General features: G+C 56.0%; 1 protein-coding gene across 4 annotated transcripts in view; it reads left to right on the top strand.

Annotated features, from left to right (window-relative positions):
• Positions 1–14,387, top strand: part of ITPR3 (inositol 1,4,5-trisphosphate receptor type 3) — a 66,812-nt gene that overhangs the window by 22,979 nt on the left and 29,446 nt on the right. For 2 of the 4 annotated variants that reach the window (XM_033864409.2, XM_033864410.2), the window contains exons 3-16: positions 1,409–1,530; positions 3,149–3,235; positions 3,755–3,913; positions 4,102–4,200; positions 5,483–5,566; positions 6,175–6,321; positions 6,577–6,672; positions 7,232–7,282; positions 7,482–7,624; positions 8,865–8,964; positions 9,058–9,218; positions 9,830–9,971; positions 11,522–11,683; positions 14,040–14,212. In XM_033864409.2, the coding sequence (XP_033720300.1) occupies positions 1,409–1,530; positions 3,149–3,235; positions 3,755–3,913; positions 4,102–4,200; positions 5,483–5,566; positions 6,175–6,321; positions 6,577–6,672; positions 7,232–7,282; positions 7,482–7,624; positions 8,865–8,964; positions 9,058–9,218; positions 9,830–9,971; positions 11,522–11,683; positions 14,040–14,212 (1,726 nt within the window). Of the gene's footprint in view, positions 1–1,408; positions 1,531–3,148; positions 3,236–3,754; positions 3,914–4,101; positions 4,201–5,482; positions 5,567–6,174; positions 6,322–6,576; positions 6,673–7,231; positions 7,283–7,481; positions 7,625–8,864; positions 8,965–9,057; positions 9,219–9,829; positions 9,972–11,392; positions 11,684–14,023; positions 14,213–14,387 lie in introns of those variants that run through there. The other 2 variants (XM_033864411.2, XM_033864412.2) reach the window with 2 other exon arrangements.

The following is a 14,387-nucleotide window of genomic DNA, read 5'->3' as shown; positions in this document are numbered from 1 at the left end:
TCATTTATCTCATTTTTTTAGATTCCATATGTAAGTGATATCATATGGTATTTGTCTTTCTCTCTCTGGCTTACTTCACTTAATATGATAATCTCTAGGTCCATCGATGTTGCTTCAAACAGCATTATTTCATTCTTTTTTATGGCTGAGTAGTATTCCATTGTGTATATATACCACATCTTCTTATCCATTCATCTGTCCATGGACATTTAAGTTGCTTCCATGTACTGGCTATTGTAAATAGTGCTGCTGTGAACACTGGGGTGCATGTATCTTTTCAAATTAGAGTTTTCTCCTGATATAAGCCCAGGAGTGGGATCAACAAGCATTATGTGACATATATATAAAGGAGGCATGAGGCAGGGCCCCGTCTCTGTGATCTGCTCCCCCAGGGACCCCTGTCCAGGTTCCCAGCACAACAGTCTTCCTGTGTTTCTGCTGCGGGAGCACTGCTGATTGTGGAGGCACTGCGGCCTGGGAGGGGTCTTAGAGGCTGTGAGCCCAGCCCTGTGCCCTCCTGGGATTCCCTCCTGTGACGGGGAGCTCACTGCCTCCCAGCACGGCTCATGCTATCGTCAGGCCCAGTCCCCGTGCCAGCGTTTCACAGGGATCCAGAATCCTCTATCTCTTCACATCACACTTTAGAATAGGATTTTCCAACTCATGCCTCCTTTCCAGAAGTAGAAAAATCTGACATCCTTTCTGGAGTTTGGGCTTGTGAAAATCATTGATGCTTTATCTGTGTCCAGAATAAAAATCAGGTAATAAAGAACCTGTTTCTGGAATTCTGATTGGCACTCTCTTAGGTTGAGTTCCCTAGAAGCAGAGTCTACAGCGGGAGAATTATCGAGGAGGGGTCCCAGGAGGAGTGTGAGGGCGCCGAGCAGGGAGGTGGTTTCGGGGGAAGAGAGACCTTAGGAGGCTTATCCCACAGGGACCACTGCAGGCGGTCCCCTCCTGCTGCCAGTGGATGGAGGACACCCCTTGGGGGCTGGGGGGAATGTAACTTCCCAGGCATCTGTGGGCAAGATGGGGGTGGGCCAGAGAAAGGATGCTGATGTGAATGGTCAGCTGCCAATGTCCACAAAACCTGGACACAGACAGGGCATGGGGTGGTGGCCCAAGGGCCTCTGATAAATCTCCCGTGGGGAAGAGGGCACGCGTCCGCCTCCCAGGGGGGGTCCCACTCTCAGACCTGCTTCTGGGCCCCTCCATTCTACTCAGCACAATCCAGGATGCTCCCAGTTCCACGGGGGTCTTCTGACCACTGCCTCTCTACCCAAGAAGGGCGGCGGGGTGGAGAGGGGTGGGGAGAGCAGAGGTGGGCTTTGGGGGCAGGGCTGCAGGCCAGGGTTTTCCCCTGAGCCCCGCATGAACCGAGCTCCCTCCTTTTGCCCTCCCTCCTCAGACTGCCTCTTCAAGGTGTGTCCCATGAACCGCTACTCGGCCCAGAAGCAGTACTGGAAGGCCAAGCAGACCAAGCAGGACAAGGAGAAGATTGCCGACGTGGTGCTGCTGCAGAAGTTACAGGTGTGTGTGCACAGGTGTGTGCACGCGCAGGTGTGTGTGCCCTGTCCCAGGCCACATGCCTCAGTGGACTGTGGACTGCACTTCAGCTGCCAGCCGGGCCTTCAGCTGGACACCACTGTGCAGTGAACGACCTGTGCAGCTGTACATGGAGTTACCAGGGGCTCCTAGAGACGGTGGCTCCAGCGAACCTGATTTAAGAACTAGTCTTAACCTCACCCCTCATTTTATAGAGTTGGAGCCTGGGGCCCTTCAAGGGGACCGGGCCATTGTGCTCATCCTACGAGTTGGCAGTGGGGCTTAGACGGCCCCTGGGTCTCTGGCCGACCTTGGTGTGTGGTGTGAGGGCCTGGTGGTTGCTCTCAGGCCTCTCAGTTTACATCCTGGGCGGTTCTCTCTGGACAGAGCTCAGGGCGTCCAGCCCAATCCCCATGGAAAAGAGAGTGGGAGGATTGGCTGTGGTCAGCAACGTTGCAGCCTGCTTCTGAGACCCTCCCCCGGACCTGGGGCCCCGCCCCCCATCAGGCAGACCTTGCTTCCCGGTATCCCCTTCTCTGAGGAGGTGGTGTGAAATGGGGAAAGGGTGGGCCCGGGTGGGCCCCACCCACAGCTGTGAACTGGGCTGGAAAGAGGGGGCTGGGTGTGGGCTGCTGAGCTCTGTTATAAATAAGGCCGTCCCTCATCCTGGGCTGGGGGCCGTCGCAGCTTCTTCCTGCTGCCGCCACAGGCCCAGGCTGAGCTGTGGATCTGACTGGGCGTAGGGCATTCACGCGTGCGCAGACACTCAGAACCACACGTGGTCACACAGCCGTACACTGTAGGTTTGGGGAGAGTCACGTGGTACCTGGCGTGGCTCCCCAGCAGCCCTCCTCCCACCAGCCTCCGGCATGAGGCCCGGATAATGGGACTGAGGAGATGAAAGGGGCAGAGGGGCCACTGCCCTCAGAGAGAGCCGGTCTGACGGAGGAGACAGAGCCCCACCTCCAGGACCCCCCCGTCTGATGGAGGAGGCACAGTGTATCCTCGGGCAGCTTCCAGTCTAACGGGACAGAAGAACCTAAAATGGTGTCCCCAGTGGGATGCAAACCAAATCCTGGCGGCATCAGGGTTGGATCTGTCAGAGTTGGATGTGGCTCGTCAGGGAAGGCTCCCTGGAGGCGGTGGGCTAGGAGCACACACAGTTTGGGGAGGGAGGGTCACAGAGGAGTGAGGGTGGAGGGGAGGAGGAAATGCTGCCAAGCACACCTGCCGGTGTCTGGGCTGGGCCAGGGGTCCCCTGTTGGGGCACCAGGGGTCTGGTGAGGCAGGGGAGTGAGGCACAACTGTAGGTTATCTGCTGGGGGTGTTGGGGCGTAGGGGGCTCACAGGCCTGCTGGCTGCCCCCTCCAGAGGGAGGCGGCGAGGAGGGGCCTGAGGGGAGGAATCTGGTGCCGCTGGCTGTGTGCTGTACACACTCTGAGCCTCGTTCTCTCGTCGGTAGTGGGAGGAACAGGCCAGGTGGCCTCAGGAGGGTCACTCTGGGTGCAGTGCCAGGACCTGCATTGTGTGGGGGGTGGGAAGATGTGTCCCTTCAGTAGCAGGCTTCTGGGCCCGCCCTCCACCTCTGTGCATGTCTGTGCAGCATGCGGCCCAGATGGAGCAGAAGCAGAATGACACAGAGAACAAGAAGGTGCATGGGGACGTCGTGAAGTACGGCAGTGTGATCCAGGTGTGACGCCGGGGCAGGTGTGGGGGTGAGGGGTGCCAGTGCCATGGCACCAGCCAACCTGGGACTGTCTCTGTGACTGCGCGTCTGCCTCTACGTGTGCCCGTTGCCGTGTGGCCTGAATGGCTGTGTGCACGGGTGTGTGTTCAGCACTGTGGCCACCAGCACAGATCTGGAGCCCCGAGGTCCAGGTTCACATCTTGGCTCTGTGACCTGGGCCAGCTACTTCACTTCCCTGGGCCTCTGTTTCCCCAACTGGACAATCAGGCCAGTGACAGTACTTCCCTCTGGTTGCTGTAAGGTTCCTCGAGCTACTACTCTTAGGGTGTTTAGAACAGCGCTAGCTCTTTGTGTGATCACCCGGGTGCTGGACTGGGTGTGTGATTGTGCGTGTGGCCATGTTTGTCTCGGTCTGTTTGTCCAAGGGTCCAGTGTGCCCCCCAGCCCCCCGCTTTCTGATGGGCTGGCCTCCTGGGGTGACCTCACTCCCCCCCCACTGCTTGGCCCCCCGCCGCCTCTCAGCTCCTGCACATGAAAAGTAACAAGTACCTGACCGTGAACAAGCGGCTGCCGGCCCTGCTGGAGAAGAACGCCATGCGGGTGACGCTGGATGCCACGGGCAACGAGGGCTCCTGGCTCTTTATCCAGCCCTTCTGGAAGCTGCGGAGCAACGGGGACAATGTGAGGACAGGGCTGGGGGGAGGGGCCTGCTGGAAGGCGCAGGCCACAGCACCAGGGGGGCTTCTCCAGGGTCTTTGGTGTGGGGGCTGCATGAGCTCATGCCTGTTTCTTAGGGGGCAGACTGGCCAGAGGGAAGCCTGGGGGCCCGGCCGTCCCCACCCTCACTCTGCTGCATTCTGTCCCCATAGGTGGTTGTCGGGGACAAGGTGATCCTGAACCCTGTCAACGCTGGGCAGCCTCTGCATGCCAGCAACTATGAGCTCAGCGACAATGCTGGCTGCAAGGAGGTGAGTGGGGCGCTGGGCTGAGATAGGCTGGGGTCAGGGGCCCCTCACGGGAGTGCTTGCACCTGGACAAGTGTCTCCCGAGCAACAAAATACAAAGAAACTGTAAGGGACTAAACCTACCCGCACCCATGCACAGTCAGGGCAACGATGAACAATAAGATACAAAAACGCCAAAAACCAGCTGCCACTTCTGAGGTCCCAGGAGCAAAAGCCAGGCACTGCACATGATGCCCGCACCACCGTGGGGGCGGGCAGATCGCCTAAGCCACGCCTCCGACCTAACCCATGGATCCGCCCCTGACCTCAGCCCATTTAAGGGACCAGCTTCCCCGGCCTCAGGGAGCAAGCAAGGGCATCTGTTCCTTGTTTTCACTCCCTCCTGCTGTAGCCTTGCCTGAATTTCTCATCTGGTCTCTTACCTATTTCTCCTGATTAAAGAGGCCAAGAACCTGGGGTGGTAACAGGGTGGTGGGCTGATAGAGGCTGGGACCTAGGACCCTTTATGGGAGTGCTTGCCCTTGTACCTGGACAAACATCTCCTCAGGCAACAAAATACAAAGAAACTCTAAGAGACTAAAAGGAACTGCACGCGTGTGCACGCGTGCACAGTTGGGGCAAGTTGTGAACAGTAAGGTACAAAAAGGCGGAAAAAACCAACTGCCATTTCTGAGGTGCTGGGAGCAAAAGCAGGGTACTGTGCCGGGCACCACCAAGGGGGCGGGCAGGCCACCTAAATCGCCCCTCCGGCCCCATCCATGAACCCGTCCCCCGCCCCCCGCCCCGCCATATAAGAAGAGTGAGCAGGGCCACCTGTGTCTTATTTTCCCTCCCTAGTGCTGAAGTAGGAGTCCTGCTAAAGCCTTGGCTGAAATTTTCATCTGGACTCTTACTCATTTCTGTTGATTAGAGTCCAAGGACACTGGTTGATAACAGGGCCAGCCCGGCAGCGGATGGGTGTCCACGTAGCCCCCCCCCCCCCCCCCCCCCCCCCCCGGATTGCTTCCTCCAGTCCTGTCTACAGCTGGAGGGGCTGGGTGGGCCTCCCTGCTCCCTGCTCCCTGCCTGTCTCCCAGTGTCTGCCTACATTCTCCACCCCACTGGGTGGCGGCCCCAGGGCAGCTGGGCTGGGGTCTGGGGGCCCTGGTTGGGAGAAGACACCCCCCCTGTGCTCTAATGGGGGCTGAGCTGGCCTCCCCTCACCCGCTTCGGGTCTTAGGCACAGGCCCACTCCCCAGCGGCTGGGGGCCTGCCCGGCCTCACGGGTCTCTGTGCGCTTCCGCAGGTCAACTCTGTGAACTGCAACACCAGCTGGAAGATCAACCTGTTTATGCAGTTCCGAGACCACCTGGAGGAGGTGTTGAAAGGGGTAAGGACTGGGAACTCCCCGGAAACAGCCCCGCCCTACCCCCACAGGTCCCCCTGCCTGCCTGCCCCCACCTTCCAAGCACCCAGCTCTGCTCCCTGTCTGGCCCTCCCCTCCATGCTGCCCCTTCTCTGCCTCTGCACCCCCATCCGGCCTCCCTCCACTCCCACAGGGCCCTACCCAGCGGCCCCAGCTGGTCCTCCGCTTCTCTTGTCTCTGGCCTCACAACCCCCCTGTCCATCCTTTCCCAGTCCTGGCTGCTCTCACTTTGCTGTCTTGCTAAGGGGGTGGCAGTGGAGTGGGGGTCCCCATCCCCCCACCGTGGGGTGGGCCCAGATTCTTTGAGCACCCTGTGCCCTCGACACCTCTCCACGGTTCTAGGCCAGGCCCCCTGCCCTTTGTGCCCTCTCGGACAAGGATGCGAGGCTGTCGGGTCGGGGCCTGTAGGACATAAGGGGTTGGCAGGAGGGGCCGCCCTCTCGGAGGGCTAGGTGTGCACCCCACCCTTGGCTTGCTGGCTCAAGAAGGAGCTGCGCCAGTATCTGAGACAGGTGGGCTCCTCCCCCGGGAGGGTCCTTGTCTGCCCCGAGCCCACGCCGTGCCGCCTGCAGGGAGACGTGGTGCGGCTGTTCCACGCGGAGCAGGAGAAGTTCCTGACGTGCGATGAGTACAAGGGCAAGCTGCAGGTGTTCCTGCGCACCACGCTGCGCCAGTCCGCCACCTCGGCCACCAGCTCCAATGCCCTCTGGGAGGTGGAGGTCAGATCCCTGCTTCCGGCGCCTGGGCCCCAGCCCTCCTCTGCAGCCCTGGGCTTCCCCCGCTCCTCCTCCCCCTCTAGGGTGGGAGGTCCACCCCCATCCGTCTCTCGTCTGAGCCCCTCTGCAGCCAAGGGGCCAGAGAGGGTCCCAGAGCCATCCACCCAGAGCTCTCCAGGCCTGCGGTGCCCCTCCCCGCCATGCCTCCCCTTCCCCAGCCAGCCCCTCCTTCCAGCCTGACACCCCTGCACCCGCCAGGTGGTCCACCATGACCCCTGCCGTGGAGGAGCTGGCCACTGGAACGGCCTGTACCGCTTCAAGCACCTGGCCACGGGCAACTACCTGGCTGCTGAGGTGAGTGGGGAGGCAGAGGGCATCCTGGGAGCTCAGGCCGTGCGTGCACGAGCATGTGTGCCTGGCGCACGTCTGCGCAGAGATACATGTGTCTGTGGACCCTGGCTTCTCTGCACTCATGCATCTACTTAACAAATATTGTCAAAGACGTGCATGACTATGAATAAGTCTCACAAATATGACTGTGTCTCCTACTGTGTGCCAGGAGCTATTCTAGGCACCGAGGATACAGCAGTGAGCATGACGCCCAGCCCTTGTGGAACTTACATTCCACGTCCTTGTCTGTCCGTAACGCACAGGCTTGTGTATATTGGGGCATTCATGTGTGTATGTCCGTGTCCATCTGTGGGTCTTTGGAGAGGGGCCGTGAGGGCAGGGCCTGGGGCTCTAGTTGGTGCCTCCTCCATGTCAACAAGGAGTGGCATGAGTTTGGGGGCTGGGATGGGCACCCTTGGGAGGTTGGGGGGGTTCCTGACTGCCCCAACCCAGGGCCACATGTAGACTGTATTTTGGAGTGGGGGTCATGTGGATAGCCCCCCTATCTTGTACCTCTGAGCAGGAGAACCCCAGCTACAAGGGTGATGCCTCTGATCCCAAGGCAGCGGGAACGGTGAGGACCAGAGAAGGGTTCCAGGGCCGGGAAGAGTGACTGTGCACAGCTCTGGGGTGGGCGGGGGTGGGGCCGGGGAGCCCGCGAAACCCTGGGAGGTGGGCTGGAGGGAGACGGCCTCTCAGGTGGGATCCTGGGTGGTTTCAGGGGGCCTGAGAGGAGGAAGGGGCTCCTGCCTGAGTTGAGGTCCTCACCACAGGGTGCCCAGGGCCGCGCAGGTCGCCGGAACGCTGGGGAGAAGATCAAATACCGCCTGGTTGCTGTGCCCCACGGCAACGACATTGCTTCTCTGTTCGAGCTGGATCCCACCACGCTGCAGAAAACCGACTCCTTCGTGCCCCGGTAGGTAGGCGCTGTGTGCCTGGGCGCCGGCAGGGGTGCCCAGGCTGGCACCTGGACTCCCTGCACCCCCCACTCCTCTGTCCTTCTGAGGTCCTTTGGCCTCAGGACCTGCCATGAGTTGCCCCTCTGGGGATGCAGCTCTGAGGCCTGTAGGCAGCTCACCACCACTGAATGCTTGCCATGTGCCCGGCCCTGGGCCCTGCACCCTGGGTGCCGCCTTGTGCTAGTTCTTCATCAAAATGCCTTTGCTCCAGGGCTTCCCTGGTGGCGCAGTGGTTGAGAGTCCGCCTGCCGATGCAGGGGACGTGGGTTCGTGCCCCGGTCCGGGAAGATCCCACATGCCGCGGAGTGGCTGGGCCCGTGAGCCATGGTTGCTGAGCCTGTGCGTCTGGAGCCTGTGCTCCGCAACGGGAGAGGCCACAACAGTGAGAGGCCCACATACCGAAAAAAAAAAAAAAGCCTTTGCTCCAGTGTTCTTTAAAGCCACTCAGCCTGGGGCTCAGGCACGGGCGGCATGACAGCTTGTCCAGGGTGCATTGGATGTGACGGCTGGACCTCCTGACATTTAAGGCCCCCTCAACCCCGAGATTCTAAAATGTAACATCAAGAAACTTCCTGGGTGTCAAGCAGGCTTTAGCATTGACTGGCTGGCTGATCTCAGGCAGCTGACTCTGTCACTTTGCCCCAACTTCCTCACCTGTGAAGTGAGACTATCAAGTTGCCCGTCAGCAGGGCTGATGGGAGAATTCATTGAATCACTGTAGGCCCGCGATCCCTTATCGGAAACTTGGGGCCAGGTGTACTTGGAGATTCAGGTTATTTTTCATTTCTGAATGTTAATTGTATTTCATAATCAAAGACAGGAGTATTTCCGCCGTGAAAATACTACATGCGTAGTTGACACTAGGTGGGATGGTTTAAATAGCCTCATTTGTCCCAATAAATTTGGGTCCTGAGCTTGTAATTAAGCCTGGGCTTTCAGAGCTTCGTTCTGGGGAGACTGGGCAAGGCATGTGGGCCTGGCAAAGCGCAGCAGTTAGTACAGGGCCTGGGGGCCGTGTTGCTGGTCTCTCTTCTCTGGCTCAGGCTCCTCACCTGGAGGGGACCTGTGCCTCTGTCCCACGGCTGCTGGGTGTGGAGGCAGGTGGAAGATGGGAAGCCCCAGGGGTTAGAGCGGGCAGACTGCCGGGTTACGCTCCGTGGCGCACTCCCCCTGCTCTGTCCGCCCCCCTGCCCGCAGGAACTCGTATGTCCGGCTGCGGCACCTCTGCACCAACACGTGGATCCAGAGCACCAACGTGCCCATTGATGTCGAGGAGGAGCGACCCATCCGGCTCATGGTGTGGGGCCCATCGGGGCTAGGGGGCTGGGCTGGGGGCTGGGCTGGGGCCCAGGCTGGTCCCTGAGTGCCCTGCTGACCTCTGTCCCTGCAGCTGGGCACGTGCCCCACCAAGGAGGACAAGGAAGCCTTCGCCATTGTGTCGGTTCCTGTGTCCGAGATCCGAGACCTGGACTTTGCCAATGACGCCAGCTCCATGCTGGCCAGCGCCGTGGAGAAACTCAACGAGGGCTTCATCAGCCAGAATGACCGCAGGTGGGCCTCAGGGGCAGGGTTGCCGAGGTTTCCTGAGAGCCCTTGTCCTCCTGGGGCCTGTGTTTCACAGAGGAGTCACAAAGCAGAATCTGGATAGGCTGGGTGGGGGCAGGGTGACAGAGGTGGGGACTGGTCCCTGTGGGCCCCTGGCTGACCTTGGACCCCAGCCTCACTGCTCACATACTCCAAGAACTAGCCTTGTGATGGAGCCATCATTACCCCTGTTTTACTGATGGTGGGATTGAAGCTCAGAGAGGTTAAGAGACTTGCCCAAGGTCACACAGCTAGGAAGTGGTGGATGGAAATGCAGAGCCCTTCACATCAAACACCCTGCCTGTGCCCTATTGGTTCTTTCCAGATCGGAGTATCCTGAGATTCTTTGTCTAGAGGGCACTTTGGATCCAGGATGGGTGGGGTGAGGGGTGTGTTTGGATAGCAGTTCGGGGTGAAGCTGGGAGAGAAATGGAAGGCAGATGATGGGCTCTGTGCTGTGACAGCAGGGCTGGCACGTGCGGAAGGGCTGGTTGCCCCAGGGGGCATGTGACGGGGGTCCTGGGGGTTGCCCAGGGTCGGCACCTCACACTCGTCACCCCTGGTGTCCCTTCGTGAAGATTTGTTATCCAGCTGCTGGAGGACCTGGTGTTCTTCGTCAGCGACGTCCCCAACAACGGGCAGAACGTGCTGGACATCATGGTTACCAAGCCCAACCGGGAGCGGCAGAAGCTGATGAGAGAGCAGAACATCCTCAAACAGGTGGCCATGCACATGCATGGGGGTGGGCGGCCTCAGGGAAAGGCCAGTGACCAGGGAACAGGACACCTTTTTTTTTTTTTTTTTGGCCGCACGGCATGTGGGATCTTAGTTCCCTGACCAGGGATTGAACCTATTCCCCCAGCATTGGAAGCACGGAGTCCCAACCGCTGGACCGCCAGGGAAGTTCACTCCTGCTTTTTTTTTTTTTAATTTTGGGAACAGGACGTTTTGTGAACGTGAGCTTGCCTTTTCCCATCTCCAGCTGAGCTGCAGTCTCCCTGATGTTTCTCATCAATTCCTTTTAAAAATTAAAAAAAATATTATTATTATTTTAAAAAAATGGAGGTATGGTTGATCTTATCATCTCTTAAAAAAAAAAACAACACCCGCAATATTTATTGCGCTCTTACCATGTACCAGGCACTGCCCTAAGTGCCCTACATGAATCGACTCATTTGATCCTCCCAGCCTGGGGAGAGCTTATTTATTAATCATTATCCCCATTTTACCCATGAGGAAACGGAGGCACGCAGAAGTTGGAGTAACTTGACCGAGAATCCACAGCTAGGAAACAGCAGGGCCAGGATTTGCACTGAGATATCAGGCTGAGAACTTGAGCTTTTTCTTTTTTTAATAAATTTATTTATTTTATTTATTTATCTTTGGCTGTGTTGGGTCTTTGTTGTTGCGCATGGGCTTTGTCTAGTTGCGGCGAGCGGGGGTTACTCTTCGCTGCGGTGAGCGTGCTTCTCGTTGCGGTGGCTTCCCTTGCTGCAGAGCATGGACTCTAGGCACGTGGGCTTCAGTAGTTGTGGTACGCAGGCTCAGTAGTTGTGGCACACGGGCTCAGTAGTTGTGGCTCTAGAACGCGGGCTCTAGAACGCGGGCTTGGCGTTTGTGGTGCATGGGCTTAGCTGCTCTGCAGCACGTGGGCTCTTTCCAGACCAGGGCTTGAACCCATGTCCCCTGTATTGGCAGGCGGATTCTTAAACAGTGCGCCACCAGGGAAGCCAAAACTTGTGCTTTTTTAAAAAAAATTTTTTCTAAATTTTTATTATGAAAATTTTCAAACGTTGGGAAAGTATTGAAAGAATAGTACAACAAACACTGCCTGAATTCACTTGTTACCACTTCGCCAGCCTGGCTTTATATAATCCTACATCCCCACATCCATCCTTTTGGACAAGGCAGGCCTGTGTCTGGTCTCTTAAGCTCTGGCCACACGGGCCTGGCCTGCCTTTTCTCTTAGCCTCAGACCCCTGAGCTGCAGTGAGCCGCAGCTCTTCCCCCAGAGGCTGAGCCAGGCCCAAGATCTGAGTTGGGATTAGAATTCACGTTGGGGAGGGACAGGCTGAGGCCAGCGTTGGGATTCCAGCCAGGAGAGGGGAGTGAGTAGGGGGTGGGCGGGGGTCATGGTCTAGCTTAGAATCAGCTCAGGGTTAATGTCAGGGTGGCTTCCAGGCAGGGTCAGTTTCGGGCTTAGGATTCTTGGGACAATTAGGGGTGCAGGCAGATGTAGGGATCCCTCCTGACTCTCCCTGCTTCCCTAGATCTTTGGCATTCTGAAGACCCCGTTCCGTGACAAGGGGGATGAGGGCCCCCTGGTGCGGCTGGAGGAGCTTTCGGACCAGAAGAACGCCCCCTACCAGCACATGTTTCGCCTGTGCTACCGCGTGCTGCGCCACTCCCAGGAGGACTACCGCAAGAACCAGGTGGGCTGCCCGCCGCCTGGACTGCTGCCCCTTCACCTGCTGGCCGGCTCGCTCCCTCCCTCACTCCTGCTCTCATTCACTCAGCACGTGTTCACCAAGGCGCACCCGCGGTGTGCCAAGCGCCGTCTCAGGCCCCAAGGATGAGGATGCTGCAGGGAACCAAACCAGATAGTGGGGCTGTCCTCACAGCGCACAACCTGGCTCCATCCTTAGAGGGGCCTCATGCTGGGTTTAACTCTCCACTGTGGCTGTCTTGAAATTCTTAATTTTTGAACAAGAGTCCTGCTATTTCTTTTTTTTTTTTTTAATATTACCTCTGGTTTATTTATTTTTGAAATATAGTTGATTTACAATGTTGTATGAATTTCTACCATACAGCAAAGTGATTCAGTTATACATACATATACATTCTTTCTTTAATAGTCTTTTCCATTATGGTTTATCATAGGATATTTTTAAAAAATTAATTAATTAATTAATTTAATTTTGGCTGCATTAGGTCTTTGTGGCTGCGTGCAGGCTTTCTCTAGTTGCGGCGAGCGGGGGCTACTCTTTGTTGCAGTGCGCAGGCTTCTCATCGAGGTGGCTGCTCTTGTTGCAGAGTATGGGCTCTAGGCGCGTGGGCTTCAGTAGTTGTGGCATGCGGGCTTAGTTGCTCCACGGCATGTGAGATCTTCCCGGACCAGGGCTCAAACCTGTGTCCCCTGCATTGGCAGGCGGGTTCTTAACCACTCTTCCACCAGGGCAGTCCTATCATAGGATATTGAATATAGTTCTCTGTGCTCTACAGTAGGACCTTGTTGTTCATGCATTCTATATATAAAAGCTTACATCTGCTAACCCCAACCTCCCACTCTGTCCCTCCCCGAACCCCCTCCCCCTTGGCAACCACCAGTTTGTTCTTTATGTCCGTGAGTCTGTGTCTGTTTCATGGATAAGTTCATTTGTGTCATACTTTAGATTCCACATATAACTGATATCATATGGTATTTGTCTTTCTCTTTCTGACTTACTTAGTATGATAATCTCTAGTTGCACCCATGTTGCTGCAAGTGGCATTATTTCGTTCTTTTTTTATGGCTGCGTAGTGTTCCATTGCATATATATACCACATCTTCTTTATCTACTTATCTGTTGATGGACATTTAGGTTGTTTCCATGTCTTGGCTATTGTAAATAGTGCTGCTGTGAACATAGGGGTGAACATATCTTTTTGAATTATAGTTTTGTCTGGATATGTGCCTAGGAGTGGGATTGCTGGATCATATGGTAATTCCATTTTTAGTTTTCCGAGGAACCTCCATACTGTTCTCCATAGTGGCTGCACCAACTTACATTCCCACCAAGAGTGTAGGAGGGTTCCCTTTTCTCCACACCCTCTCCAGCATTTGTTATTTTTAGACTTTTTAATGATGGCCATTCTGAGTGGTGTGAGGTGATACCTCATTGTAGTTTTGATTTGCATTTCTCTAATAATTAGTGATGTTGAGCATCTTTTCATGTGCCTATTGGCCATCTGTATTTCTTCTTTAGAGAAATGTCTATTTAGTTGTTCTGCCTATGTTTTGATTGGGTTGTTGTTTTTTTTTTGTTGTTGGGTTGTATGAGCTGTTCGTATAGTTTGGAAATTAAGCCCTTGTCGGTCGCATCATTTGCAAATATTTTCTCCCATTCTGTAGGTTGTCTTTTCGTTTTGTTTATGGTTTCCTTTGCTGTGCAAAAGCTTTAAATTTGATTAGGTCCCATTTGTTTATTTATTTTTTTATTTCTTTTGCCTTGGGAGACTGACCTAAGAAAACATTGGTACGATTTATGTCAGAGAATGTTTTGCCTATGATCTCTTCCAGGAGTTTTATGGTGTCATGTCTTATATTTAAGTCTTTAAACCATTTTGAGTTTATTTTTGTGTATGGTGAGAGGGTGTGTTCTAACTTCATTGGTTTACACGCACTGTCCAACTTTCCCAACGCCACTTGCTGAAGAGACTTCTTTTTCCCATTGTACATTCTTGCCTCCTTTGTCAAAGAGTAATTGACTGTAGGTGTGTGGGCTTATTTCTGGGAAGAGTCGTGCTATTTCATTTTTACCGGGCCCCACCAATCATGTAGCTGGCCCTGCCAAACAGACAGGGTCCCTCCCTCGTGGGGGTTTCACTCTGGTAGGGAGATGGATGGTGAGCTAAATAACTATATTACATAAAACTGCCCTCTGCCCGGAGCTGGCATCCTCTCCTGGACCCCTTAGCTTCCTAGGGTTGGGGTCCCCTGCCGGTGTCGGGTCCTTGTCTGGGGCCCTGGAAGCGGTGTTCTGGAGCAGAGCTGGGCTCCCTGTGACCCCCAGCCTGGCCACCCCCCAGGAGCACATCGCCAAGCAGTTCGGGATGATGCAGTCCCAGATTGGCTATGACATCCTGGCCGAAGACACCATCACGGCCCTGCTGCACAACAACCGCAAGCTCCTGGAGAAGCACATCACCAAGACGGAGGTGGAGACCTTCGTCAGCCTGGTGCGGAAGAACCGGGAGCCCAGGTGGGCCCCCCTCCCCCGCCATACCACCCCCCTCCCCCCTCCCACTGCTGCCCAGGGGAGAAAGCTGCTGGTGCTGGCTGTTAAATATTGAAATCCTTCTGCACTTGTTGATAAACTGCCACCTCTCTGAGGCCCTGGCCCCCCCAGCCCCTCCCTATGTCCCCTCCCATATTTG

Source organism: Tursiops truncatus, chromosome 10, assembly GCF_011762595.2.
Source record: "Tursiops truncatus isolate mTurTru1 chromosome 10, mTurTru1.mat.Y, whole genome shotgun sequence".
Classification (NCBI taxonomy): Eukaryota; Metazoa; Chordata; class Mammalia; order Artiodactyla; family Delphinidae; genus Tursiops; species Tursiops truncatus.
The sequence above is the reverse complement of the archived record's forward strand: the minus strand, read 5'-3'. Positions and strand labels throughout refer to the sequence as shown.